At 46.0% G+C, this 25,645-nt stretch overlaps 1 protein-coding gene across 3 annotated transcripts in view; it reads left to right on the top strand.

Annotated features, from left to right (window-relative positions):
* The window catches only part of LOC119393397 (uncharacterized), a 316,479-nt gene that overhangs the window by 276,432 nt on the left and 14,402 nt on the right, over positions 1 to 25,645 (top strand). For all 3 annotated transcript variants that reach the window (XM_049416232.1, XM_049416233.1, XM_049416231.1), the window contains 2 exons: positions 17,960 to 18,165; positions 19,861 to 19,996. In XM_049416232.1, the coding sequence (XP_049272189.1) occupies positions 17,986 to 18,165; positions 19,861 to 19,996 (316 nt within the window). In that variant the 5' untranslated portion in view covers positions 17,960 to 17,985. The remainder of the gene's footprint in view (positions 1 to 17,959; positions 18,166 to 19,860; positions 19,997 to 25,645) is intronic.

Below are 25,645 nucleotides of genomic sequence, written 5' to 3'. Positions count from 1 at the left end.
TGAAAACCAACTTCTCTAGGCGTTTTACATACTTCAACGAGCAAATTCACATTCTCGCTAACGAACAATACAACCATGAGCCACTTCTTCAGTAAGACATGCTTTTGTATGTGGACTTCTTTAGGGAGCTTTCGCGAAAGTCACCAGTCACATGCTTCTTTTTTGTAACTGTTGTTTTTTGTTTTCTTTAATAGTTGCATGTATACTTATGGGAGGGTAGGCCACATTAGAGCCGGCTATCTCGCTTCGTAGTTGACAATCACCGCCTAAGCACTCCGTATAGATGGTTAACCAACGAAGATGACACTTGCGGCACCGGTGTTTATCACCGTGTTAATTAATACCGACGGTTCATTAAACTCTTTCTCAATTACTGGTTACGCCTGTCCAAAAATCTTAATTCGTGTTTGCCGCCCGTGTGTTCCCTTTTTCATGTTTAACGGACCGTCTGTAAGCAGTGGGGCGTGCCCGATTTCTGCGGCACATACGCGCTAGAAGTTTTTGCGTACATGGGACGGACGAATTTAGGTTTCGTGAAGCCGTATATATGTGTATATATATATATATATATATATATATATATTATGTACAGCTTCTCCGTAACAATTTTGAGTACCCATTTTCCCACAGATACAAATGCTCATTGCACGAGCAAACAATATATAAACGAGGCAAAAACCCAAACACAACAAAACAAACGAGACCGCGGGAAAAGTGATCAGTAGGCACACTCGTTAAAGTTTATGTGAAAGTTTAATAAAACGCTGCTACGCCCGAAGCATAAGAATACGCTCTTCAAGTACTTCTCACTCCCCCACAGGCACCCGAGTGCTAGGACGGAAATGAAATATCGTCGAAAACGAATCGATGCATGGCCTCTTTTGCTTGTATTTCATTCTCCACAATAACGGCCACTTCACATTTCATTCTCGTTCGCGCTATCTGTTCGAGCCTTCTTCTGTCCCCACAAACTTGTTCCCCGCAATGTCGTCTTACAGCGCGAGCAATGCCTTACTGGCATCAAGCATGGTCCTTGAAAAAGAAAAAAGGTAAAGAAAACGGCAGCCAGACGGGAACAAGAAGAAGCCATTTATTGCCCGCGATTCGCGGCCTCACGGTACGGATGGTCGGGGAGGAGATACGCAAACTGCTGAGGGGGCACCAGCCAAATGCTCACACTGCGTCGTGTGTGCGGCGCAAATTCAAAGACTATTCGCCCGCCCCCATGGCTGTATTGAGCCCAATAAAACGTTCGAATCCTGAAGGCCTCCATTTCCGTCTGGGCTGCGGATGGCTGAATAATAATAATAATAATAATAATAATAATAATAATAATAATAATAATAATAATAATAATAATAATAATAAACAGGTGCTTTAAATTCAATTTGAATGATGTACGAGAGCTGGGCAACGCCAGACTGAGTCTATTTGTCGCGGGAGTGCCCTTCAGTTAGGGCAGTGAACTGTGTCCGCCTGTGGTATGTCTGTGGACACGCCACAGCCCTAACACCGTACTTTCGGCTTCAGTCGATCATTTCATAGGAAGTTACCTGTCCGTGTGAAAGCAGAGTTAACTGTATAATCCATTATGCTGAACCTGCCACAAGCTGCTGCCATTAATTGCCATAAAGTACCATAAACTGATAACTGAACATGCCATAAACTTTTGTCATATCCATTACGTTCGTACTATAATTTTCTACAGCGCATTTTCTTTTTCTGAAAGTTACTTCTCGATCAAACAAACTCGCTCCGAATTGAAACACACTCCTTTATCCCGTAACTCGCGTTACTGAATTCCGTTAGTATTCCTAAGCTACTATTTCTCCATCGCCTTTTCACCAGCTCTACTGAACGGCCACAAGTCAAACCGCAGCGTCCCTTTGCTACTTTCTGGTTGTCGTGTCTGAAAGACAACGTTTAAAACGTCATGAACACCTCGCGAAGCCAATGAACTCTCCACAACCCAAAGCATGAAATTCATGCCATCAGACAGGACCCGTAATGAAGTGGTCGTTGGCATTTCCCCCCACCCATTCAAGCGGTGAAGTAAGCACACATAACGAACACACGCGCACGCCATCCACATCTCGCACGAGCGCGCGAAGGCACATCCGGCGGGAGGCGAAAGCAAATGCGAAAAAAATTCCGAAGCGCAGTCCTAATAAGCTGTAGCAGCTAGCTCAACGTGATGAATGGCACCGTGGTGACATCCGCGCTGACTCACTCGTCGCCGCTGCCTCCCTGCCAGCATCGATCGATCGCCTGGTGGCACGCGCCCGCGCAATCTTTTCAATATATTCGCGGCGGCAATTTTCAAGGCACCCTGTCTAGAAAGGCGAGACGAGGTACTCCCCGCTCTTTTTATTTATTATACTTCAATGATTGCTCGTAACGGAACATATAAAGTCGCAATGGAAGCGGGAGCGACAGAGGAGGGAAGGCGCTTCCCTGTGTGTCCGGATTAGCTTCGCCGGTTTCAGCACCGAGTAACTCCGACAGGAAAGCTGTATCTGAGCGGTGTCCGCACCAGCACACAATCTTGCCAAACAATGCGACGCCCGAGGCCGTAGTACTGAAAAAGTGGCATCCAGAATAGCTGTCCCGAGTGATCAACCTTTCCATCTCTATAACTGGCTTCCCGAATCGCCACAGGAGCGCAATGCCGCATAGACTGCACACGTTCTCAAGACAAATGGAGTTACAAACATCGACGGAACTAAGAAACTGGGGCAGCTACGTACTGCTGGTGTGAAGACTGATGAAGTAGCGGAACTGGTGGCGCTGTCCTCCTCCTCACCCTCACTTCCTCTCCCCCCTTTGCTATGCTACACTCTACTATATTATGCTATGCTTTACCCTCTCACCTCCTTCTTTCCCTCCTCCCCACCTTCACTTCCCTCTACCACCCCTTGCCATACTATACCATAGACGGCTATTCTTGCTCTCTCTTTTTTCTCTTTTTTGTGTCCGTTTCTTTTTCTATCTCTTTCTCTCTCTATTTCTTTCTCTGCCTTTCTATAGTTTTCTCTCTTTCGTCCCTTTCTTTCTCTCTATTTCTCTTTATTTCTGTGTCTTTCTTTCCCTCTCTCTCTCTGCCCTCGTTCTTTTTTTCTCTGTCTTCCCTTTCTGTCTCTTTCTTTCTCTCTATCTGTACTCGTTCTCTCGTCCATAAGAATTGTTGCATCCAGCGCCGGACAAATCGGCGCACGTGTTCTGGGAGCGAAGCAGAAGACGAAGGAGGGGACGACGATGAAGAAGGGGACGAAGAGAGCGCGTACTGTGGTGTCACCACGTGGCACAATGAATATCTTAAAGGCTCCGCTGTAAAGAACGTTCGGGAACCCTTCCCTTACTATGAAAAGGGAAGCAAGCGAAGCTTGGCGTGTGGGTGCCGGACCTCCTACTTCTCTGTCGCATTGCGTATTGCTCCCTCTTAACTTTTTCCTTTCTCCATGCCGGGAATTGACTGGTCGCGAGAACACTCTTGAACAGTTCATTTACGATCCTACTCGCGGTACACTGTACAGAGTAAATCATTTATGACAAAGGCTATAGCTGTGCATTAGTAATTCGCATTATCAGTCTATATGAGGCAGCATATTTGTTAACATAAAACTGTATTACCATTGAGATCACGTGAAATTAATTTTAGACTGAAGGCCTCTCATCCACTTTGTATCCACTTAGTTGTGATCAAAATGTAGCACAAATCTAAATGTCGTGTCAGGAAGCAACCGGAATGGTTGGCGTACACTCTTAATCAGGTCCTGGTTATATGCTGGCTATATCCAGGAAACCAGACGAAAAATGTCCGGCTTCCTGGTTATATCTAGCACTTTAAGCGGGACCTGATTAAGAGTGTATACATGGATAACGAGTACATACGTTTTGAAATACATGATACGAACAGACATAGTTTCAAAGCAGGCGTTATATTCAATGTGCAGCTGAAGAGGAAATTTAATTATGTACATAGTCCTAAGATACAAGTCTACAGCTAAGCGCTACGACCGGTGGTCTGGAAGAGATTTGAAGTGTCCGCGCGAATATCTCCCTACGCCCACCGCCGCCCCCTTCATCCCCCATTCCTCCATCTTCTTTTTTCTTAAGAAACGCCGGCCGCTGTCGCATGGTTACAACCGTTTTTCTAAGTTGTTTCGCGGAAGTCGGCGCACACAGCACCATACAAAGACCGGGTCCCATCTGGCGCCGTCGTTACAAATGGCTTCCAGCGAAGCCTCTTCCGTTTAGGAAATGGCAGCGCGGGGACAGGGAAGGCCGCAACATCGCCTGGACACTGTTATCCTAGGCCTTGCCTTCACTAGCCTTCATCTAATTTGTTCAGAACAAGACGAACAAAACAAAATCTCAAACGAGCGTCCGTGACGTGGGGGCCATGCCAACTCGCTCTTTCCCTCCAGCTGCTATTCTGACCCCGCTCAGACGATGATGCTAGGCTTTAGTTCTTCTGCTGTGTTTCTTTCCGTCAATGGAATTCCTTGTTTGTCTCCGGGCGGTGTCATGGTCACCGTACGACGATGCAATAGGGGGGGGCGGTGACCTCTGCAGAGTCACTGGCAAAGTGCATTCGAATGTGTCGCGTTCTTCGTTCGTTCGTTCGTTCGTTTGTTCGTTCGTTCGTTTGTTTGTTTGTTTGTTTGTTTTGTTTGTTCGTTTGTTTGTTTGTTTGTTTGTTTGTTTGTTTGTTTGTTTGTTTGTTTGTTTGTTTGTTTGTTTGTTTGTTTGTTTGTTTGTTTGTTTGTTTGTTTGTTTGTTTGTTTGTTTGTTTGTTTGTTTGTTTGTTTGTTGGGCACCCTCGCTCGTTTGACGAATACTATTTACTTTCACTACGTAATGCGGATTCACTTCCCAATGGTGGAAAATTGTTTTTTTGTCAACTTAATTTCAATCTTTTTCGTACTTGCAGCACGTCAATCAAAAATTACTTAGAACGTTCGTATAGTTTCTTTAGCTTCAATATTTCGTGCCTTCATACAGTTCTAATGTAGCTGCTCTGAGCGAAAGGCACGCAAGTCTAAGGATAAAGAGACCTTACATTTGTGAATAGCCAAAACGTGCGTATGACCACGATCTTCTGTATAGTCTATACTTTTTTGTGGGTATTGGCAATAAAGTTCTACCCTTTTTCTGAATGATTATTTAAGACGTGTGATCTAATTCTGAGCTACTAAGCGGGCGCATTACATGGCTCCTCAACCACTCTTAAGCTAAACTTCGTTTATCATGTGCTTTTTTTATCAGAAAACGTGAGCATGTTTATTGACTTCTTGACTTCTTTTCTCTGACTAAGACAAACTAGGGGCTTTTTTGTCACCGTAATATGTGCATTTGCGACCTCGTGGCTCTTGTACAGCCCATCGACTTGCACGAACAAAAAAGCTTCATCGTGTGGTACCTGACGTGCCCTAACAACTTCTCGCTACACGTGACATACAAGTTCTGTTTTGTTCGAACGTCGTTTTTTTTGCTAATTTCTCGAGCGAACCATCACGTTCGTCGCCACGCACGAAAGCAGCTTGTAGCGTCGTCCGCGTGAGCGCTTGGATACGTGGCGTCGCAAAAGCATAACGCCTTGTATCGCCATAACGCGCTGACGAGCTTTTGATGGAAGCATATGCCCCATACGCACCAGCAGTCGCCACTTTGAGAAGTAGCAGCACGGGTCGTCGACGGGAGCCTGTGGATAGCGCTGTGTATATTGATCTGAAACAAGGATACGGTGGTTAGAGAGAGAGGGGGGTAGATAGAGAGTGAGAAGGAAAGCGAGGAGGTAGCAGCCGGAATATGTGGCTAGCCGATTGCATTTGCTGTAGCGGTGGTAATTGCCTCGTCTGACGTGTGCAGAGCTGTTTTTAAGGCCTGCTGACGCCCGCAGTTTTCTTTTGCTTCTATCAATTTGGCGCCGCGGCTTTAGTAGCGAACATAAAAAGAGCACGGGAAGACGGATGAGCCGACACGTGTCACGTGGGCATTCAACATGTTCCGCAGTAGCAGCGGGCGCGCGAGGGAGCGCGGCTATGAAGCATAATTGAGGCCGTTACTCCCTCGATGGCGCTTCTTCCTTTCCTTTATGCGGCAGTTTTGTTTGAAATATTGGGCTTGTACTTTCGTATCATTCCGAACACTTCTGGCACTTGGTGCGAGGCGAATTTCACGCGGCGCTGAGCACTTCCTAGACGGAAATTAACGCCAGACAGCGATGAATCGGGCTTCATAAGGGACAGGCCGCTGAAGACACACCTCCCTAAATGCCCTTCCATACAAGAAAGTGCACTGCAAGTAGCATGCATACACTATATATATATATATATATATATATATATATATATATATATATATATATATATATATATATATATATATATGTGTGTGTGTGTGTGTGTGTGTGTGTGTGTGTGTGTGTGTGTGTGTGTGTGTGTGTGTGTGTGTGTGTGTGAAGTGACTGTGTATTGGAAAAACTTAAATGATGTATATGTCACCTGGAAACTCATTTCTGAAGCAGCATCGCGCTTAAGTAAGAAACCCTGCATTTTTTTTTCTGGTCCTTTTATTCACTTACATGTTGTTTTCTTTGTGTACCCCTCACGCATTGAATTACGCCAAAATGGCATTAATGGAACAGAACACAGCTGGCGTTGCAGTAACATCCGATGGTGTTTGTAAAGCGTTGCGGACTTCGGAAAGCTTTCGTGTGTAAGCATGAAATAATTAAATAAGAGCCTTATTTCCAGCAGCATTAAGGGTGAGTGCAAAAAGCGAATGAAAGGTATCTAAATGTTTTTCTTGCACCGTCTAAATGAATCGTTAAAGAGTCACTTGATCAAACAACTATTAGAAGTGCTATCAAACGATTGTTCAAAAGGGCTTTTCGCCAAGGAGGATACAGAACGTGTTACTTTAATGATATACCATATTCTTTTCTTGGGACACACTAACTAAACTAACTAAACACAACTAAATTGTCAGTAAGGTAATAGGACGGCATTGTTTTTTATACTGCCATATATGAGCTAATTAACCTGCAAGGTACGCGCTTGGATGATTGTGTCGTTGTAAAGAAAGCATTCTTTATTCAACCCATCGCGGTGAGTGACTGAGCAACTACACAATGTATTGCTGAGTACTAGGTTCGGATTCAGTATGCGACTGCGGCGGTCGTATGTAAGAAATAATCCAGAGCCTTTCACTGCTGTGTATCACATGAATAATCGATTACACAGTATTGGGTCATTGAACTGCGTAATACATCGTCTCTTCATACTTGAACTCTTTACTTTCCCTTCGATTAATGGATATATGGTGTCCGTCCTGTTTGTAATGGTCGCTGTCTGATATATTATGCATGGTATCATTGTAAATGTTATTTTTTTGGGGTAAAATGCTCTCCCGAGCGACGCTTAAAGCTTACGTTATTGCTTTCTTATCGAAGTGCGTCCACAGAATGCGTGTTTGTTTACTTTTCCCGCGCATTTTTGCGAGCGCTTCCTCATAAACACTCACTCATAAAGCCTCGGGCATAAGCTTTTACTAACGGCAAATCCCCGGACGCCCGATACATTTAACAAAGCCGAAACACAAACATGTTGGAGGACCTCTGGCGTCAAACTTTGCAAGCTGGCACATGCGTAAACAAATCAGTTTTTTTTTCTTATTTTCTTTGAGCACGAGGCTGTACTCGTTAGCGGTAATCCCCAGAGGGCGCAAGATCCAAAATCGCGATATTGTTTTTTCTATATTTATTTATTTATTTATTTATTTATTTATTTATTTATTTATTTATTTAATGCGCTATGGGCCCTAACTTTCATTGCGTGTTGAGAAACTTGTCGGTGTTCGTTTTACCTCTTGCGAACCGATGGCGTGCTCGAGGCTTTTACTAACGGAAGCGCAGAGCTTCCACGAACGATGTTCACGTGAGTTTCGTAAGTACGAAGAAAATGATCTAGTGAACGGTAAGTGGAACCGGGTGCATGAACCTGCGTTCAACCAAGCCTCCATTAATGATCAACAAAATTGCAGAAACTTTTTAATGCGTTCAACGACTACTCACACATGCCGTCAGCTGTCGAAATAAGCTGTCAGATTTCACTTGTGCATCAATACAGTTTACCTGTGACCTCGACAGCGGTATATTTTTCATTTGAGACATAGGTAGTTGAAAAACAACAGCTTTTCACCAGTATTCGCGCCACTCGTTCTCGAGGACGACACCACACGGCTCCCGTTTCACACGCCGTGTACGTTTACACGCCACTTACTGGTAGGAAACAGATACTGTGAAGAGCATTTGCGCGAAAACCAGAGACATGAAAGAAAGAAAACACGAGACACGAGACACGAGGCCTGCGCTTATCTGGCGCGCGCGCGCGCGCGCGCGCGCGCGTGTGTGTGTGTGTGTGTGTGTGTGTGTGTGTGTGTGTGTGTGTGTGTGTGTGTGTGTGTGTGTGTGTGTGTGTGTGTGTGTGTGTGTGTGTGTGTGTGTGTGTGTGTGTGTGTGTGTGTGTGTGTGTGTGTGTGTGTGTGTGTGTGTTTCGATGACGTCCCTGGTCTTTTTCATGCAAACGCCCTTCACAATGGATTACCAACTCGCCCAATGCTCTGTTCTCCTGAAACAGATATTAAAGCGAAAGCCTCAGATGCCTGATGGAACACTAAAAGTGGCCGACAGCATCAACATCAACAGCCTAGAATGTATCACGTGATCACAGATGACATGACGGTGACATCATTTCATATCTGTGTCGTCATGACATCCCAGATCGCAAAAACAGGGACCGTCGCTATGACGTCATATAACGTCACATCGCATTATGAGGTCATCTCATGATGACGTCGCTTGGTCAAATGTAGGTCGATACCAGAGGAAGTACAACACTATGAGAGGTGCAGGAAGTTTCAGGGGAGGGCGGGTGGAAAGGGGGGGGGAGTGTTTAAGAATCCATAAAATCATAAAATATATTGAGAAGAAAAACAACATGGCTTTCGCCTTCGAGTCGTCTTAGGCGACTGTAGAAAGGCCCCTGTGACTTTTTAACTACAATTTCATCGCAGTATTACTGCATATGTATACGTATCCTATAATTAAATCAGATTATTTCCAGAGGCGCAGCGCGCACATTTGTGCATGTGAAGCCTTGCAAAAGGCAGATGGTGGGCTTGCTCCAACTGTATCGATGAGTAGGTAACTGTATAGCATTCGGACATGCGAGTTGCAACTAAAAAATAGTTGTTTGCTACTCAGTGTGTGTTCGTCATTCTCAACACTTTCTGCACGAAATAAATTAGAGAAAAGAACGTACTCCTTGACAAAATTTCTGTGGGAACTCAGTTATGTTTCTTAAAAAGTTAATCTTGCTTTCAGTATAGACCACTTCAGGGCGTACTTTAACTTTCTACAGCTTTCTACAGCTGTACGCTGCGTTTGCAACAGTTGACGCAGGTGACCGGTCACCTGAGTGAGCTGCGATTTTTTTTTCGCTTTTTTTTTCGTAGACACTGCATGGCTAAACGAAGATATAGGCTGACAAAGAGGCACGAGCCATCAGATATCATTTTTGACGACGGTCCGTCCGATAAGATGAGGCGCATAGGTGGAAAAAAAGGACGGAGTCCTGCGGAAATAATCACGTGAGCCTCATCCGCCTCGAGTTACTCTAAGCAGACATGGGCTGAACCCTGCTGCGAGGCTGCAACGCAGAGGAAAATTAGGGGAGGCGTCGTCACGGGCAACGCCGTGTCCCTGGACAGCGTCAGGCTTCATCTCGCCGCTTGTCTTTCTCCGGAAGCGGAATTATGGGCTTCCCGCGACAACGTAGACAAAGTCTGTTTCGACAGCACACAGGAAAGACAGCGAGAGAAAGAGAGAGAAACATTAATAAACCGATGGGTCAGTGGGTTTCTAGCAAGGAGTGGCCCCGAATTTTGTTACGTAATGTTATATCGACATGTCAAGGACGCTCCCGTGTACTACTGCAAGCCAGCCTTCGCTGCAGCGACACGAGCAGCTTTCACAGCTGGATACATGATAACAGATTCTACAAGACAGTGCTTCACTTCATACACAACGCCGGTGCACGTCTAATACACATATACAAAGTATTATGCCTTAAGGGCAAGTCTCTACCGCAATAAAAAAAATAATAACACAGCCTTGTGGAGAGCCGCGTCAATTTTTCTATGGTAACCAAAACTGCCACTGCCAGAAAGCTAGCTGCAACAGCCAATGACCTAACAACACCGTAACTTCGAGAGGGCGAAAAGGCTGAAACACCTGTGTACTTTAATTCGGGCGCATATTAAGGAGCCCGAGGTTGTCAGAACAGTTCGCAGCCTCTCACTACGGCGGGCCTCATAATTAAGTTGTTTTAGCAGGTAATACGCCACAATTTAATTAACTCCATAAAATAATAATAACCGCCAACGACCATGAAGGCGTAGCCCAAGTGAAGAGAGCACGCTAGTGTGTTTGTGGTTTATTTACGTCCCTTTTCAACGGTTTGCCGATGTTGGCGGCATGCATTGTGCTTAGTTGACTTACTCTGGATGTTTCATCTCTTTTGTTTTCCTATAAATTATATTTACTGTGGAGGAATTAAAGGTATATAGAGTACCCTTCCTAATCCATCTTTCCTACTTAATCAATATGTGCCTTGTCGATAGTCTTCATCAGAAGCAGCAGTGTCCACCGATCCAAAATCCGTCGTACTAGCCAAAGAAATGTTACTCGCATTTAAAGAAGGAATGGCGTTCACATCTACAGGTCCTTGAGGTCGCGCAAGTCATCACGTACACTGCTTCACCCGTTGGGTGAAACCACGAACAGTACGTTCACTTGGACGTTAACAATTGATGCCATGTCAATCAGCACGTCACCTAAATGGGTACTGACACTAAAATTTTCAGTTGTCGTTTCTTTCTTTTTTTGCGACAAATGAAAGGCCATTCCCTCAAGAGCCCCAAAAAAATGTACTGGTAAGCTTGAGTGTAGGCCGAAAAAAGTAAATACAATATGTTTTTTTTAAACCAATTTTCGTTCTTACTATACCCTGACGTCACGACGCGGTATGAGTTTTTTGTAACGTGCTCGCGCAAGATATCGTGGTGTTGTCACAGCTGCTCCGCTCCGGTGGTGACGCTAAAGCGGCCACTTAGTATGTTTGGCATATGACGTCATCACAATTAGCCTTACTAGTTTGTGAACTCACCAGAACTGATACTGTAGCCTGACGTTACGCTAATGTCGATATCGGTAGGTGCGCCATGCGAAAATTGACTTTAATCTCGTAATAAAATATCAGAATTTCCTGAGCTTCACGCTTGCTTAGAGCCGTCATTGTATACAGAAGATTTGTAAGGCGGAGTAGACTCAGCTTCGAAAATTGTTGTCAGTACCTTACAAGTACCCTACTTCGCACAACTTTGCGCGGGACGAGGGTCAAGAGAGGCACAACTCGAAGATTGGTTTGACGGAGCGTGAAACAATGCCGTCAACTTTGAGTGGCCACCAGTGGCATTAAAGGATTAAAATCAGGAGAGTTTCTTTCTCGTCGTCTTGCCCGTGCGCTTAATACCTGACAACTGGGTCTGCGATCGGATTAGAAAACTGTCGGCGTCGAGGCCCTATTAAGACGCACACGCTCCATCCTTTCCTTACCGACTCCTTCATTTGCCAGGGTATTAGCTTTATTCCTCTCTCCCACTATCTCTCTATATCTCCTAATGCCTTTATCAAATTGCGCTCTCGGTAAGCTCTCTAGGCAACTAGCCTTTCTGCTACCTGCTTGCGTCTGTACAGCTTTATCCTCCTGCTGCTGCAAGCAGTCACTTCGAGTCCCAGATTAAAAGTAATTAAGATTGAACAAAAAGTATCCTATCTCGTTAAACTTGGTACGAAATTACTGTGATGGTAAGAAGAGAGGTCACCTGGAATAGAGGCAATCCAGGGCTATACATTGCCGTCTGTCTGGTAAGAAACTGCGCTTATTTCTTCTGCATCCATTCGTTCTGTCTCTTTCACTTGCGTTTGCTATTTTTGGATCAGGGACGGCTTGCTGCTCTCTCGTACACGAATATGCCGCAGAAGTACGACTGTTTTTGCGCAAAGAAATAACGAGTGAAGGGGTCAACGAGCGCAAATCTACCGTAGTGGAGTACAAAGTACAATCATTGTTTAAACACTTCTTCAAAACACATTTCGTACACGTGGGATGTTTTCCACTTCATCCTCGGGGCAATCGATCGAGCGCTTCTTACATTATCCTTGCTTGAAACGAGACGCAGCGGCAATAAATTGAAGTACAAAAGATTAAGACAGCCTCGCACTATTGGTGCCAAGCCTGAAAGAAGTGCGGAGCTGGGCAGCCTTCTTTGTTCCTCTTTATTTTTCTCCTTCCTTCTTCATCTCTTTTTAGATGCGAAGCATCTTATAGCGGAGTTCAAACCGGTGGTGGTGGTGGTGGTGGTGGTGGTGTGCGGCGTGACCACCCGTACTGCACATGCGCAAACCCTCTCCACACGCCTCCTCTCCACTCCCCTTCTCCCCTCTCCACTTCCCCTCTGAAACGCAGGCTCGACATGCCGAAATTCTCTCCTACGCAACGCCGTGATGAGCACCAGCGCATGCGCGTCCCCTCTCTCTCTCCTCTCCTAGGCTGCCCCCCTCTCGCGCGCCTGTAGACCGCGTTCCCCGCTCGCCCTGTGAGAATTAACAGCCAGGCTAGAGGGAAGACACGACGCGCGTAGCGTTCCTCTTCGCGTTCCGCGACGCGAGGTCGGTAGCACGCCCGAGGTCGGTAGCATTCCCAACGAACGCCAACGGAACGAGATCGTGCAAGTGCTCCGGCTTCGCATCGCCTCATGGTCCCTTTTAGCGAGAAATGGGGTAATCTTTTTAGGGGCGAAGCTCCTTATAGCGGCACCCGTTCGTCCCTCGTAGCGTAGTATGTAACCAGTCTTACGCTTTGACCTGCAAGGTGGTGCCGGTGGGAGATTTTTTCTGTGCGTTGTTGAACAATAAAAAATTCGCAGCGTTAGCTAAAAGCCGACTTCTTCTGTCTCTCATTCCCATTAGCAGCCATTCTTTACCTCCAAGGTAGTGCCTGGTGAGATTTCTCCTGTGCGTGATTAAACAATAAAAATTTTGTTCAAAACGCCGTTGATTGATGAAATAAACCAACAAAAGACGCCAGATGTTTTGTAAAAGCAAAACGAAAGAACGCCAGATGTTTCTAAAGCAAAACGAAAAGACGCCAGCTGCTTAACGAAAGACGCCAGATGTTTTCTAAGCAATGGTTTTCTAAACAATGAAAATTCACAGCGTACATGTAAAATTAAAGTGCGCTGCAAGTCGTCATAACTCATCGAACCTTTAGTATAAACGCGCCCGATCTCACGTCGGTGATGATGTACTGGGCAGAATTCACGGAAGATTCACGGTTTACCGATAAACCTCCGCAGCTTCGCCCACTCATCATCATTCACTCCGTGGATATGCTGTGATTTTTTTCTTCTTTCATCTCTCTGTTTGTTTCTATTTATTTTTCTCTTTACCTATATCTTTCCCTTTCTCGCCATTTCTATCTTTCTTTACCTTTCTTCTCTTTCTCTCTCTCTCTCTCTCTCTCTCTCTCTCTCTATTTTTCGCTTCCTTTTTCTTTCTATCTCGTTCTCTTGCTGTCTATATATGTCTCTCTCTTTCTGTGATTCTCACTCAGTCTTTCTTTCTCTTTCTGTCTTTGTTCCCTTTCTTTCTCTCTATTTCTCTCTCTTTCTTTCTTTCTATGCTATGCCTTACTCTCTTCCCTCCTCTTTTCCCTCCTCCTCACCCTCACTTTCTTTTCCCACCCCCTTGTTATACTATACTATTACAAGCATAGAGTTTCCTAAAATTAACTAGAGGGGACTCTGGCGCTGCGATCGTTCAGCCACCATGGGAATGATGGGTAGTACACAAATTTGCCTAGTCTTCGTGCTTGCGGCTTCAAACGTACCTGTGGCTTTGTTTATTGCTGTTTTTTGGCGTTCGTTTCGGATAAAAGAATAGATCGTTGTGAACTTCGTGACCTGATTTGATTTGGTGAGCCTAAAAAAATTAAAGTGGTGAAGTGGAACTGCTGACTTTTGTTGAACTTTGTTTTGCGACAAAGCGGATGCAGCCGACGCGGGGCCAAACGGAGCCGAAAGAACGAAGTTTAGACAAATTTGTGTACTACCCATCATTCCCATGCTGGCTGAAGCGTCATGCGTTGTAGCTCCCATAGACACTAGCGCCAGCGTTCCCTCTAGTAAGTATTGTAGGAAACTAGTAGCAGGCTAGAGCGCACTAGCTCAGGCCAACCTCTCTGCCTTCAAATAAAATTCTCTCTCTCTCTCTCTATGATTACAAGGCTACGCTATGCTCTGCTTGTGTGCCTGGATAGCCGAGTGGTTACGACGCTTGCCGTCGGATCGCGGGTACGCTGGTTCGAATACAGCCTCGCCAACAATTTCTCTCTTTCTTTCTCTCTCTCTGTACTCGTTCTCTCGCCCATCCGAGTTATTGCATCCCGCGCCGGACAAATCGGCGCACGTGTTCTGGGAGCGAAGCAGGAGATGAAGGAGAGGACGCAGATGAAGAAGAGGACGAAAAGATCGCGTGCCGGTTCGTGATGATCATAATTTTCTGTTCGCTCTGCACGGACTAATGGTCGGCTTAAACAACTCCGCTGTTAGGAACAGGGAAGAACGACGCATACTTTACGGCTATGGAGGCATACGAAGCTACCATGGAAAGCTATATGGTTTCATAGGATACAGATACTTGCCGTAACGAAGTCAGTCCACGACTCAGCAAGAAGATCTGGCCCAGCAGCATCCGTCTCTACTCTTTAAAATGCGTCGTATACCAAAAGACGACATATTCGACTGCTCGAAGCGCGTTAACATTGGTTTAACTTGAAATTAACCAACTTCCGGCTTCGGGTTTCTGTACGATTGACTTTGTTAAACCAAATGCAGACGAAACTTATCTCAATCCTCTTTTTTTTCTTACCCTCATACTTTCCCCGTCCCGTTGTAGAGGGCATCCTACCGCGCTCGGCCGAAGGAGCTTTAGCGTCGAACCTTGTTCAAATTGCAGGGGACGAAGTGAAAATCGATTGGGAAGACGCTTGAAGGCTCGTACACGTATATCGGGCTCCAAAAGTTATTCGCGCAACGCTTGAGCCGAAGCGGAGGAAGGTTTCGGGAGACGGAAAGGGTGCCTGTGGGGGGTCCCATCGTGTCTTGATCGACTTCGCGACGACGCCCCGATCTGAGGAACACGGTAATGTACAGCGAGAGGGCGGTGCGCACCATGGTACTCCCACTCGCTCGCGTTTGCCCTGTGCAGAGATACACGCGTGAGGCCAAGGATGGCTCCTCTCTTCGTAATGATCGATGCAAAATGTTTGGAATATTTTCGTTACTTGATCTTCCGGGTTCTAAGGAGTCCGTTTGACGGATACTTGCATAGCTGACCTGCATTTGCGCAAAATACACAGATTGAAATGGTCGAAGAGTAGTAAAAGATCATCGCCCATGCCCCCCGTACAGATTGTTAACCGACGAAGATCAAACGTGTGGCCCCGGTGTTTATCACGAGCTGGGATCTATCGTACTGTCTTCTATTAAGGCAAAAGCCTTAGATGCTTCATCAAACGCGAAAGTTGACAGTCGGCGGCAACAACACGAGTTATGCAAGAAATCGTCATCACTTGATGACGTTACACATCGTCAGAATTTGTGACGTCATCATGACGTCGCATAACGTGATTTCACATGATGATGTCATCACATGACATCGTTGCTTGGTCAAAGGTGGGCCGATCATGAAGGCAGTGCAAAACCACGTTGGGTGCACAAAGCTTCCGGAGGGAGGGCGCGGGAGGACCAATACATCGACTGAGCAGAAATAGAAGATGGCTTTCGCCTTCAACTCATCTTAGGTTAATGCATAAGTGACCCTGTGAGTTTTTGTAGTTTTTTACTTCACTACCACCATATTCAAGAGATGCGTGCTTCAAACTTTGCGTTTGGTCACGTTAGCTTACCGGACGTTAACAACACCTATATGATTTTACGGGCAGCGATACATACGGCGGCGGGTATCATCCCTAACTATATATGCTGACAAAACATGAAGAGAAGCTTGTGCAAACGCGGAGACCCTTCGAGGTAGCGTATTCTGGCATTGTTTCGTGATTACAGTTTCTGCGCACTCACGGATTCACGGACCGCCACATTTTTCCACCTCGTAGCCGTGAACAGGTTCGCCGTAAAACTGTACACAATAGTACGTATCTGTCGCCTTAGAATCTCAGTCGACAGACATCTTAGTCTCTTTATCTGCGATTAACACACGTGCAGGAAGAGACTACATTTGTTGCAAGAAATCCTAACTTGATGTTTCGTCGTAACGAGCAGTGCGTTTTTCAACGGCGAAGAATGGAACCAATTATTCTTACAATTAATTCCATAGACGACTACACTAAATTTACAGATTATCACATATGAGTGCTGGGCGCAACGTCGTAATCCCTTTTATTGAAACAATTTACCATGTGATCCCGTGTGTAATAGGAATAATGATCCAACCAAGTGTGTAAGTGCCGTGAAAACTCTGAAGGAAACGTAAGCTTAAAAAAAAAAATCGCCAGCCCGCATGACCCTTCTAGTTCTTGTCCTAGTGATTGCGAGAAGAAGACAGGCGAAGTATAGACATTGTAACTGCGAGCACATAAATATAGATGGCCTCTTTCGTTTCTGTCAGCAAGTGTTACAAGCACGGAATGCGAGTATCATACATCTTCGGTAACATACATATCATTCATCAACGAAGTAGACATGACACTCGTGAAACTTTGCCGGGCTGGTTTTCTGACAGAAGTGCGATGAGGCACATCCATTGGCTTCCGTGCTTAATAAATCCTCCTACGCGAGGCAAGCACGTAATAAGAGATTTCGGTTAATTCTATACAAAACAGGCACATGTGTCCTCCCGGACATTCGGCGAGAAAGGGGACCTTTTGATTTCAGAATGAAAGGGCTCTGCTTTGATACCGGAGGCTTAACAAAGCCCGAATCGTCCGCTAGGTGATCAATTGCGCCGGTCGCAGTGGAGAGTCCTTTTCTCTGCACGAAGGCCGAAAAGCAAATGACCGTACGCATCAGCGGTCGCGTGCAGACCTTCCCTCGTTGCGCCATAATTGATCGCGGCCGTAATGAAAACGGATCATTACTCTCCTACGTAACGATGTAGCGGGGGGCGATCATGGACGTCATCATTTATGAAGATGTTTCTTCTTCGAAACACTCGGTGCGCGCGCGTGCTGTGTTCTGTTCGATGTCGTATGCATTGAGAAGAAGCGGATCGCCCCCAAATCGGCCATTTCTAACGAGCTCTGCGAAGTTGTAGCTTGAGTTCGCGACAAGTCATATCTTAACATGAGAAATACGCGTGGCGCACATATGCATGATATTCAAATTGCAGCAAAGGCAGCAAAATCAATGCACGATCGTGAAATCACGCACAATTAGGCCTATTTTCGGTAGCGAACTATCGGGGTATATATCATACAGAATAAACAGCGAAATCTACCACGTGCGTGATAATGAGGGCGATCGATAGTGGCCGTGTTTGCGTAGTGAACTATACGGGCGAGAGGATACACGGGCTGAAGAAAGGCTTAGCACTTTGGTTATATTAGGCTATAGTATTGGATTAACAGCGACGACTTCATCTTCCAATAGTACCACGATGAACTTCTTAGGCTCATAAATGAATTTGTACGAGTGTTGGAGGTAAAACACGCATTATTCCTTCTGATGTTTCATTCATTCATCCATCCATACATTCATTTTCAGTGTACATCGTTTTAATACTTTCCATGTGTCTCCGTGCGTTCTATGTTAACAGGCATATCGTGTCTTCGACTGCTGGAGATGTCGGCTCCTTCGGCGGCGATACACGGTCGCGGCATGTGGCTCAACTGCAGCTTCGACCTCGAGTCCGACGAGCTGTACTCGGTGAAGTGGTACAAGAACGACACCGAGTTCTACCGCTACATTCCACGGGACAGGCCACCTGCGCAGAACTACGACCTGCCGGGTGTGGTAGTCGACGTGAGTGGGTGCTCTTCTTTAAATGCGGTAACACTCTAGGCAAGTACGTAAAATCTAGTGCATGATCAAATCTAGGCTCCTACCCCCCCATCCATCCACCTTTAGAAAACCATCTTGTTCCGCGTAAACCGAGCAAAACCTTTCGATTGTGCGATTTCTTTGGTAGTATTTTAATAGTTGACAGTCTTGGTCACCAACTTATCACCAATAATTTATTTCAGTATGTACATATGGTAATAACATGAGGCACACTAAAGAAAGAGAAGAAAGAACGTGTTTCTAGTAATATAGTCACAGCCACAAAAGCGCCAACCTCTCATACCCATTAACGCAAGAGCGTTTCTTGCCTAGGTTGGCGAAAGCTCGCATCCAGCTGGCGTCTGCAAAAGCCGTGTCCGGGAGGCACGTGACCTCTCCAACCGAAAACTGACGCCGGCGCAGACAACTTCCGCAGCAACCACCTGCAGGCACGGTCGCTTTTCTTGGCTAAGTTCGCGAAAGCGCGCGCCCATATGGCTTTGCCGCAGCAATACTAGACGAGCGTTTCACTGTGCCGCAGCAACCATCCTACAGCAGCTGTGTGGGAGGGGGGAATCCCCGCAGTGGAAGGGGCAAGTCCCGAGTCGAAAAGGAGAAGGAAAGCAAATAGGAATAGTCGGCGAGCTGAGTAAGCGCACCGACGTCTACATCACGTGGCGCCGATGTAGGAGGATGAGGAGGAAAGAAGGATACAAGAAAGGCAGGGGCGTTAACCACAGCTGAGCCCGGTTGGCTACCCTGAAATGAGGAATTTGGAATGGGAAGAAAAGTTAGAGAGGAGAGGAGAAAGTCCGCAGTTAACGCTACCTACATAGCATCTACAAAGGGAGCACGCCCTTGTCCGCCATATCGGTTGGCCTCCAACAAAACTCGGCTATAGCGCTTTGCAGCGCCCCTCCGCAACAACCGCCGTGCCAAAAGAACGCTCTCGTGTTCTAATGTCATAACATCATGCTTAAGGATCATCTGCAACTTTTTGCAGAGGTGCGTTGCTTCGCACAGGTGGTCACACTTCCTGTACGAGAAGCAAGACAGCAAAGAAACACGCATTGTCATGTCATTTAGAAATTTAATGTTTGGTGTAAGCTTCCTTATTACTTCGTTTCGTCTCTTACCATCGACTACCACCATCTTTTCTTAGCATGCATGACACTGTTCTGACAGACCAGCGCTTATCTACATGGTCGAAGAAAACAGTGCTGGTGAACACGGACACAAGAAGAAGAAGACACACGACTCCAGGCGCTTACAATCGTACACATACGAGTGCGCATACAATTTCATATTCTAACGTCTGCTGCAACGCTTGTAAAATCAATATTTCTATTATTTTCCATCTCCGGAATACAGAGCGAAACTTCGGCCGTAAGCAAGTATGAACTGCTTTCATCATTATATCTCTTTTTTTTTCTTTGTTGTACATGGTGTACCTTTCAAAGACAAGCCGCTAAAGTAGGAGTCACACTCATGACTACACGTGCATTTCTCGAAAGATGTGTTAATGGTGAATGTCTTTAATGAGTGCACCTTTTGCCGAATAAGGCTTGATAATGAACGCTATAAAGCATACACAGAGAGGATGGTCACGACCTCCGATATACGTTAGGGATGCTCAGCGACCTGTAACTCAACTTCTCTACTTCTTATCGTTCGCAGATGTCCCGTTCCCGAGAGGGCCACGTGTTCATCTCATCGGTGAACTTGTCCAGCGAAGGAAACTACCGCTGCGAGGCTTCTGCCGAGGCGCCTTCTTTTCAAACCGTGGTTGGCGAGAAAGAAATCAAGGTTTTCGGTGAGCTCGGTGTCTTTGTCTCAACATCTACGAGTTGGTCAAGCGCAGAAAAAAAGAAAGCATTAAGAACGCGACTAAACTTAGAGGGAAGATTTGGCAATAGTATCCATAAAAAGATTTGGTAGCTAACTGAATCAGTGGATCGAGATTGAAAGAACACAGTGTGGCTGAACAGCGCATAGCCAACGTTAGCTGACAATAGCTATTATTTAGGTAACACTGACCAACATTAACCAGTTGTTAGCTAACATTGTTGTAGTGTGCTACAACAATTATACTTGAAGTTGCTAGTAAATTTGGTCAGAAATTATCGTGCACTTCGTACGTCATTACAGTAAGTGGGCGGAAGAAGCAGAAGATATTGTGTTTCAGAAAAAAAGCACGTTATGTTTAGAGGGCTTGTATTATTAGAGTTCCTTATATATAAATCAGTGCCCTAGCACGACAGCAGTGAATACAATGGGTCGCGGCTGCTCGACCAATTAAAGCTTAAAGAGCGCTGCACGCTATGTATGAAACGCAGTTTTGCAAGTGCTGGCATTCCAGCGCGGCCTCGCTGGTATACTTTAATTGGCTAACATTTTTATCAGGAAGGCATAACCGGAGGCTTTCTGGATCATAAACACACTGCTACCACTGCACTGATGAGAGGGTCTTTATTTATTTATTTATTTATTTATTTATTTATTTATTTATTTATTTATTTATTTATTTATTTATTTATTTATTTATTTTATTTATTTATCTTACCGTCAGGGCCAAAGGGCATTACAGAGGCTAACATTGCGGACTGTGTCTAACCATAGTCCGTGCGTAACGGTACAAAAGTCGCGGACTGTGGTATTGAAGCAATGCATGTATAGTCTTCATTTTCAGTTTTGTTTCAAACACAGTACCGATAGTACCGATCATTCGCGAGTGCATTTATTCGCGTAGACAGAATATTTTGTCAAATTTCGATCGAACAAATATGAAAAACGTTGCCTGGTACTTCTTGATTATTTGCACTGGGCAGGCCAAGATGAAATTCTTAAGGCGCTTGTGATTTCCGCTAATGCCGCTTCTTTTATTTGTGGTTGTGCCCAAGGGATTCATTAATATGGGTGTAAATCTGGGTGAAATCACCAGAGAGAGTAAGCAGGCCGTGCAACATATCGCGACGACCATGCTGTCCTCCACAACCGAACTGCACTAGAGCCGTAATATGAGGTTCATCGCCCAGTGCTAAACGCTCCATCTTCATTTCTTTAAGGGAATGCTTAGCGCTCTTCCATGATAAAAGTACTTGGCACTCTAAATTGTCCCCATTTTTTAAAGGTGATAGTCTTATAGTTGCCTCATCAGTAAACGCAAAGGCATGGCAGTAGCATCATCCACCTCGTCCAATCATTCGTACACAGCCACATCACCTATGCAGCGGCCTACCACCGATGGTTCGCCGCAGAAAAGTCAAAACTCAACAGCCCTAATTAGGAGAATCTACAAACAAGCACTATGGTTACCGCAAAACGCCAGCACAGACCTCCTCCTTCAACTGGGCTTACACAATACCCTTGAAGAGCTTATCTAGGCACAACAAATCTCCCAATAGGAGCGATTGGCCAACACTAAGCGATGCCGCCAGATTCTCGAGAATCTCAGCATCCCTTACCACACCCAACACGGAGACAAACATAACATACCACGCGCTATCCGTACTGAACTCACAGTTCCACACATACCCAAAATCAGGCACCCCGAACACAACGAGGGCAGATGCGTCAATAGAGCCAAAGCCATGACCAAGATTTTTGGTTGCAACCGGGAAGTGGTCTTTGTCGATGCAGTACGCTATCGGAAACGTCATCGGTTCGTAGCTGCAGTCGTAGACCACGCAGAACAATGCGAAACAAGCGCATCAATTGCCACAAGACACGTAGAAACGGCGGAGGAAGTGGCTATCGCGACGGCCATAGCTCACACGAACGCTTACTGTATCATCAGCGACTCGCAAACGGCCGTGCGAAACTACGCCAACGGCAGAATCTGCCCTTAGGCATTGCGGATACTAGAGGAAAAATTCATGATGCAGACAGATGCGTAAAAATCCTCTGGTTCCCTGTCCACACCCCTAGGTCAACCAGAGGTCAGTCCAAACGAGGTGGCGCACAATGTGGCTCGCGGTCTCACATTCCGAGCTGCGTTTGAAGAAGCAGCCTTTCGGACGAACTCTTCCGCGGCGGCATGGGAATGGGATGATCGGCTCACTAAATTCTGTGACATTACTCAGCATTATCGAATGCAAAGGCGGGAGTACCCACCGCCTCACCCCAAGCTAAATCTGGCCCAGTCCGTCCAGTGGTGGCAGCTACACACACGAACATACACGAACCTCGTCATCATGAACCTCGTATTGTATATCCCGAATAATATACAACTAATCTACGCCAGTATTGTGACACCATAGCTACGCTTGATCACATCATATGGGCATGTCCAGCATTAATCAGCAATACTGGGTTCGCGGCCTCCAAGAGGACTGCGTTGCTCAGTTCTGGCCTGGACCAGCAACTCTGGTCGATCCAGCAGGCCGAGGAAGCTGCCGGGAGAGACGGTCTCTCCGTTAGCTTCTGAGTGGGAGTTCAACCCAGCAATCTGCCAGAAATCAAAACAGTTGTCCTCTCTCTCTCTCCCTTCTAATCAAACGCGAAAGTTGATCGTCGGCGCCAACACAAGTGATGCAAAAAAATCATCACGCGACACGTCACCATGACGTCAGAGATCTCCAAAATTTGCGACGTCACATGATGGATGTCATCACATAACGTCGTCGCTTAGTCGAAGGTGGGCCGATCCCGGAGGCAGTGCAAAATAAGGTGAGATGCAGAAAGCTTGATTGCCTACGATCCTGGAGCCACTGGAAAACCCCGTTAGGTGCACAAAGCTATCGGAGGGGAAGAGGCCAGTCAGTACATCGACCGTGAAGAAGACGGCTTTCGCCTTCGAGTCGTCTTAGGCGAATGCAGTATGCGAATGCAGGACAGCTGCATAAAGCTCTTTCGCAGCTACCCATACATAGAACTAGAAATCTTTTTCGTTCTTGGCACGTTTTTAAAGTTACAGGATTTTCGTTCTAAGGAAAGCCAAATGAAACCAACAAAAAAATTAACCAATTTAAGCATACGGGACATTATTTGTTGTGTTTACTGTAGTGCAGTAATTATGACATAAATTGAAATGAATTAATGTAGACGCAAAAAAAAAAACCTTTCCGTCGATGGGGCCCGAATCCAAAGCCTCCGGTTCGCCCCCCCTCCCCCCTTCTCTCTCTTTCTCATGTCAACGTATGGTATATTGCATGGTTGTAGAGCGAAATAGCGACCGGCAGTCACACAATGTCAATTATATAACTGGTGAGCCGTTGAAAGCTTCCAATCCTTTACAAAGGGCTGAGCCACAATTCTTCATCTTCATCAGTCGTCACGTCAACAAAGTGCACATAATGGCTTACAGATATGTAGCTGGTACCTCGTGTCTGCGCAGAATGGTGAATAATGGCGTTGTAGGTGCTTCCCAACTTCACAAATAATGTGATTTATGACGTAGTGGGCAACTTGCTAGTTTACTTCTATTAGTAGCATCAAGAGAGTTTACAACGAGCTCTAGAAATGCTGCTCTTCAAGCTTTCGCTGTGACTGTGCTGCGCTTTCCGCGCAGGCCTGGCGTTTTTTTTTTCGTTCACTTTAATTCATTGCAATTTACGTCATAATTGCTACAATGCACTCAAAAACAACACATTTTGCCCACTCTGCTATCCTTGTCTGTTGGTATCATTTGGTTGTATCTAATAATGAAACAAGCCCCTGGAACAATTCCCCATCTTTTGTTCGTTCTAAGGACAGCTGCATATAGCGTTCATCTATAGTAGAGCGCAGTGTTGTAAGCCGTTCACCTTTTGTTGTAACCACAAAACACAGTTACTGTTGTGAGGTATATGTTACATTTCTCGTCGTAGAGTACACAGCACTCAACAGTTTCCTTCTCTTTCCAAACACATAATTACGGCGTCTTCTACTTACAGTTACAGAGATTTAGAGGGGCAGCATACCGCTCTTCTATTTAAATTGAAGCACGTAGCACTCTAAATCGGCTTGCTCTTAAAGGGCCCCTCACCAGGTGACCTAACGAATTTTAGTTAGACATTGCAAGTTGTTGCGAGCCCAATAAAGAGCATTATGCCACAAGAATTTTTCTAATCGGTCGGTTAGAAGCTGAGAAAAACGATAATTTGTAGCGGCGCGAAACCATGATGCGAGGAGGCGAGCTGCAAACCCTTGCCGCTCGCCCCGCGTAGCCTTCGCAAGCCAAGTCCCTTCCCTGCCCTCTTCGGCACGCGAGCGGAAGGATCACATAACGCATACGCATGAACACGTCATGCGCACAAAATGTCACGAGCGCATGACGCGCCCGAGCCCCCGAGACGCGAGCGGTGTTGTGGCGGCGTTCTTTGCGCTTCATCTCTGCAAGTTATGCCGAATGCGCCCTCGCCGATCACTTGGCTTTCAACCTATTACTGTGCACGAAAGCTGCAACATTTGTACGGACGCGAGACTAACGGTGTGCCGCAGGAACATCTAGTTAGACGCGGGAGGATAAATGAGCCTAATGAGCGCTGGAACGCGGTAGAAAATTAGTTTCGTTGTAAAGGGTGGCGTCTGCACGATGCGCAAAGCGCGAGAACACGAACGCGTGCGAAACGGAGGTAGATTAGTCTCGAATCTCGCTGCGATTCGCAGTAAAAGTTAAAAAAGAAAACGCACACATTTCGTTTGTGTGTTTTATTATTGCTCTCAAGTTTTATTCATCCATTCAAGCAACAAATTACAAAAACTACGCGTCGTGTCAAATCATTATCGCAATGTCACGTGCTACTGTTGGCGACGTCAGAGCACAGTCGTCTACGTAGAGGAGCGACGTCACAGCACTACCATCTACGTAGGGCCATTCTCTCATGTACGTCATCCCCTCATTCTCTGGGCGCGCGGACGCGAGAAGAAGGGAAAGCAGCGTTCGGCATGAAATTTGACCCATTTACGCGGCGCGTAGCGTTGCAAGTTTTGGCAGACGTAATCGTGAACGCCTAGTGCATGCATTGCGCTCGTCAGCTCAAAATTGTCAAACCTGGTGAGGGGCCCTTTAAGTGCGAATGGGGTTTCTTTAGACAGCTCTATATAATTTGTCCGACCGATGTATCTGGCTGGTGACGTCATCCATCACCATGAATGACGCAAATGACGCGCCACACACGCACACGCACGCGCGAGTGGCGTTGGCACAGCGCATGCCTACACTGAATAAAGATGAATAAAAATGGGAAAGTGTCTCGGCGGCGAAGTTCGAACTATGGGCCTCCAGTACCGAAGGCCGATGCAGAAACCACTCTACAGGTCTTTTCCTACACGGAAGTGCTTTCTGCCTTAGTCCACCAAGAACCGACTGCCGCCACTTCCGTCACGGAAGTGACATCAGTGACGTCAGTGAAAGTATGCGTGAACTGTCCAGCAATAAAATTTCTACCGAGGCGTTCGGCCAGGCAATCGAACCTACAACTCCTCGGTCGGCGGAGATCGATACCAGAAGATCCCAAGAGCTGGCATAGCTCGCGTTGCC

The sequence above is a fragment of the Rhipicephalus sanguineus genome, chromosome 5, assembly GCF_013339695.2.
Source record: "Rhipicephalus sanguineus isolate Rsan-2018 chromosome 5, BIME_Rsan_1.4, whole genome shotgun sequence".
NCBI lineage: Eukaryota > Metazoa > Arthropoda > Arachnida > Ixodida > Ixodidae > Rhipicephalus > Rhipicephalus sanguineus.
The sequence above is the reverse complement of the archived record's forward strand: the minus strand, read 5'-3'. Positions and strand labels throughout refer to the sequence as shown.